Source organism: Mus caroli, chromosome 8 (genome assembly GCF_900094665.2).
Source record: "Mus caroli chromosome 8, CAROLI_EIJ_v1.1, whole genome shotgun sequence".
In the NCBI taxonomy this organism is placed as follows: domain Eukaryota; kingdom Metazoa; phylum Chordata; class Mammalia; order Rodentia; family Muridae; genus Mus; species Mus caroli.
In genome coordinates, this window is record NC_034577.1 from 56374126 (window position 1) to 56379191 (window position 5066).

Here is a 5066-nt window from a genome sequence, read left to right on the forward strand (position 1 = left end):
GCATCACTGAAAAGAAGCACACACAGAGTGTGGAAGCTTGCTCCTGCCTACACAAGGCCTGAAACAGTGCAAAACACTTTCTGGGTGGATGCCTTTTTCTTTTCTTCCCTTCAGTGTGGGTGTACCTTGGGTAGCTGGAGACGAGTGATAAAATATGGAAGAAGTTACCGAAACACATAATTTCCACAGAGTGGCTTGTCTACATTAGAGGCAACAGTTACATAGTTTGAAGGCCACATTCAGTGAGATCCAAACACTGGTTCCAAAACTGTACTTACACTTCACACATCTTAAGTAGAGAAAGATTGTTCAAGGGAAGAATGAGAAAAGTAAAATTGTTATATCTAGATGTAGAGTTTAATTTTGTAAAAATAAAGAAATATACCTCATTTGTCAGACAATCAGTGTTCATGAACAATTAAGAGGAAAAACAGAAGCTCCTTTGCACAGCAACTCACATTAACATAAAAATTCAAAATAGATGGTCTATGGCAAAGAGCCTTTCTCTGATAGGATAGATGGTGATTAGGATTATCCATTATACGTCCATTAAACTTTAGCACGGCACTACTTCATATACAGTTCCAGGACAACTTGGCACACAGAATTAAATTTGTCAACCACCTATAGCTCTTTACCTTCTAGCACACTCCCTCACTCAGAGTCTCACATATACACACATTAATATTAAAAACACACAGCGCTATAAAGCAAAAGTTTGTTCTAAAATTACATTTCTACAGCAACAGCAGATTTGGATGTACACATGTATCTGCAGATATCCAATATCTGTTATGGAAATGAATTTTCTTCTTGGAGTTCCTGATTGACATATGCTATGATGGTCAATACATCAAGAGGCTTGACTTTAAGCAGATGTGTTTGATTATGTGCAGGAATTCTAAGGCATTGGAAGTAGTTGCCCCACAGGACAGCTTTGTCCTTGCCATGATACACTCTTGAAATATCTAAAAAGTCTCAAGTCTCCTTTGCGAGCCACATAGAAAGAGGCATTCATAGTACACAGGCATTTGGTTCAAAGGTTAGAAACTAGTTGTTGCTGCTGTTTTGATGTTTATGGAATAGCACCATAGGAAATATGTCAGAAACAAATCATTTGCCACCCAATATTGTATTTTTGAAACTGAATTTCAAGAAGAGAACAAAAAAAGAGATTTCATTTCTCCCAAACTCTACTTCCACTTCATCTCATCATTTTTAAATATAGTAACATCAATAATAATAACCATAATAATAACAACATATCAACACATTAACAATAAAAGAAAGACCAATAGCAGCAGCAGTAGTAACTGGAATAAGAAACATCCAGGCAGTCATTTGGAAGATGGCTGCACACACCTCGTTGGAATTTTATCTTAAAGGTTTATAAGACATGGTGAGTTTCTTGAATTTGGTGTGACTATTCAGCACTTCCCCAGAGAGAAATGAGTTTACTAGTGAACTGGGTATTATCCAGTAATTAAATATATCTAGGGATTAACTGCATTGTACACACTATAGATATTTCAAACTTCTCAAGATATAGATACAATGAAGTGGTCACAAAATCATTTGTGTGAACAGGTTAAGCTGGCCTGCATTTGAAAATAATGAAGATGAAATATTCCAGTTTCCAAACACACACGTGCGCACACACATACACACACACACACACACTCACACACACACACACTTGCATATGTGAACATACGCACAAGCACATACCTACATTTAAATGATGAACCACCTTCCAAAGACCACTATTCCACATCACTTTACATGAATTTGGTTTACACTGTGTCTGACCTACAGAGTCTAAGCAAACATGCTAAGACCCAAGAAGTGGGTTTCCAAGCTATGATCCGTCCCATCATTTCTACGTCCCCAGATCTTGAAAAAGTAGTCAAGAAATCACTCCAGAGAATCACAGCTCATTAAATGAACTGTCCAAAATGTGAAGCATCTATTTCAAGCTGTTAATCTTCCTTGAACAAGCATGACTTTCAAACATCCTTGCAATGCCAATCAGGTTTTCTGTAAAGTTCTCTTTCACTTCAGAGATAACTCTAATCTTGCAGGTTTCTTTTGCTCAAATTCATTATATAAAACAATTGTATTAATATTGTCTATTTTAAAAATGTCTTCTTTCCATATGCACATTCCTTTCTGTTCTGAGGGAGGTTCGACATTAGTTCTTGGCATGCATTGTTTCCGGGTATCTTATACTTTTATATCTTATATAAAATCCTTTCTTGTTGATAGTGTCATCTGTGTGGAAATGAATCAAAGCCACATCTCCAATTGAATAGATTTCTTCTGGTGGCTGAAAGAAGAAGCAAATAAAGCAGGCATGAGAGGAGACTGGGCCACTGTTCCATGTCATGTGTGTGTACTAACCACACATCCCATCCAACAACCTAGCAAAGTACTCTGTTGGATTTATTCCCACAAACATGAGATTTAGGGAGGAAATGGCATACCCAAGATCTCATATTTTGAAGACATTTTAGTTCAAACACAAATTTCAGAATTTTCATTAAGATTTTGGTATTTTTTCAAAATTTTAATCTATCTTCTTTTCATTTATTTGTTAAAAAAAGATTGCAAAACAATAAAAAGATATTCAGTTGTTATTGTAAACTGAGCCACTTGTGTAATCTAACTCTTCATTTTCTCCATTTTAATAGTCTAAAATATTCTATGAAGCTTTTTTATTACATATATTATTTTGGTAGAAGTTTGGTTATTATTATTATCATCATCATCATTATTATTATTTAATTCATAGATAGGAGTTAACACTCAGAAAGTTGAGGCTATTGTCATTTCAAGCAAAATAAACATGAGAATGGTCTAACTTTGAATGTAGTCAGTCCTGGGGGAGATAGGGAAAACCAGAGTGTCTCCATTCTAGCTTCTCATGTGGACTCTCCCCTACCTGTCTCTGCACTGTACCTCTGCATGCAGAGCAGTGGAGGAGCATTCTGCAATGCTGGGCCTATTCTCGTAGCTGGACATGCCACTCTGACCAGATCTATCTATCTATCTATCTATCTATCTATCTATCTATCTATCTATCTATCTATCTACCTACCTACCTACCTACCTATTGTATATGAGTGTTATACATCCATGCAAGGCATCAGATCCCATTACACATGACTGTGAACCACCATGTGTTCTGGGTTGCTGGGAATTGAACTCAGGAACTTTGAAAGAGAAATCAGTGCTCTTAACCTTTGAACCATCAAAGAATGGATTGTCAACTAGAGAAATAATGGATTTTTTTCTTTTCTCTTAAGCTTTAAATTCAGAAGGAATAACATTGTCAAGGCTCTGTACTTGTATATGTTGGTTTTGGATTATTAATCATTTAAATATTCACTGCACAATGAAAAGTTAGAATGTGGAAAGTGACAAGAAACTGGAACAGCTAAGTTCATATGTTCACACAAATGATAATGTAAACTTATTAGATGTGGAGAAATAGGAAGGTAGGTGAGCCACATTTATTTTTGTTGAGCCACTGCTAATCATAAATTATGACTTTATTTCAAAAATGTTTCCAGTTTGTAAATATATACACCAACCGCTGATTAACAGGCTTCTCATTAATTGATTATGGGATCCTGTTGGTGGCATACTTACCCCTGACCCACAGAATCTACCAAGACCCACAGCTTTTGAACTGAGACCATCAAAGACTTCAACATAGTCATAGCCACAGTCAGCTTCTTCTTCTACTTCGAATGTCTGGAAGGACAATTCAAGTCGAGATCCTCGTTCTGACACCAACAACCATTCACAGTCCAGTTGTCCTGGGTAGTTATTATCACCAAACTGAGCATGGGAGTACAGGTCTCTAGGCTTCGACTCTGCTTTCAATCGACCACCACATTCTGCCCAAGGAAAGAAATGAATAAGCTTAATGAGTGTCCACTGTCCAGCCTCTGTTTCAGCGGAGTCCATCCAACCTCTTACACCTGTTTCCACATTTAGGATTAGGTTTGTGTTTGTGACTAGAAAATCAGACCATGTCATATGTATAGGCAGGAATACCACACATAGTCTTTATAGCTTAGGAAACTAGCTTAAACATCTAACTATGAGACTATGAGCAATCAAGATTATGTCTGTGATCCTCATTTTCCCAAAGACAAAGTGCATATGATAATGGCACCAATCTTTGTGTGTTTATAAAATGTAATACACAAAGGACACCTAGAAAACTACCTGTCACAAAATTTGCTCAATAGAATTACAGAAGATACACCTAATAATGTTTTTAATTCCAAATCATTCTTTTCATAATCAAAACTTAGAATTCAATAAAAAAGTAATCTGAAAAATTATCAAAGCATATAAAGCTATTTATATATTTGCTATATAGAACTTTATATAATATATATAACATTATTATGCATGTACAATAATATTGTTTGAGTAGTACTATTATCTTACACAATCAGCAAAAGTATATACAATTTATCACATAATCAGTCTAGGTATAATTGAAGTATTTGCTATAACAATATTTTAGTCTCAGTTATTTAGGGAAATGCAAGTCAGTTGTGCACACTGCTGTCATTACTCATAGAAAATACATCAAAGAAACAAAGATGTGAAAATAGAATCTCTTAGCTTATCTAATTCAGGGAAAGGAACGTTTCCCAAAATTTTTAGTAGTTCACTGTAGTCAGAGGCTTCAATTTACTATGCAATAGATCAAATAGAAGCACCAGGAGGATCAGCGCTGGGGTAGCGGGAGCGCAGGGTTGCCTGACACCCGCCAGATACCTACGACCCCCACCGCAGGATTTTGGGACTGCTGGTGAGTGGAACACAGCTTCAGCTCCAATCCAATTGCGCGGGACCTGAGACTGCATTAGTTAGGGAAGCAGAAATCGGCCTGAGTAGGGCCACAGGCCACATCCGGCCAGATCAGCGCCGGGGTAGCAGGAGCGCAGGGTTGCCTGACACCCTCCAGCTACCCACAACCCCTGCCGCAGGATTTTGGGACTGCTGGTGAGTGGAACACAGCTTCTGCTCCAATCCAATTGCGC

The 5066-nt window shown here is 37.2% G+C and overlaps 1 protein-coding gene across 1 annotated transcript in view; it reads right to left on the reverse strand.

Moving 5' to 3' along the window:
* Nucleotides 1-1307: 1307 nt before the first annotated feature.
* The window catches only part of Tll1 (tolloid like 1), a 199261-nt gene continuing 195502 nt past the window's right edge, over nt 1308-5066 (reverse strand). The window contains exons 20-21 of the mRNA XM_021170021.2: nt 3652-3902; nt 1308-2326 (exon numbers count right to left, since the gene is read on the reverse strand). Coding sequence (XP_021025680.1) covers nt 2192-2326; nt 3652-3902 — 386 coding nt within the window. The 3' untranslated portion in view covers nt 1308-2191. The remainder of the gene's footprint in view (nt 2327-3651; nt 3903-5066) is intronic.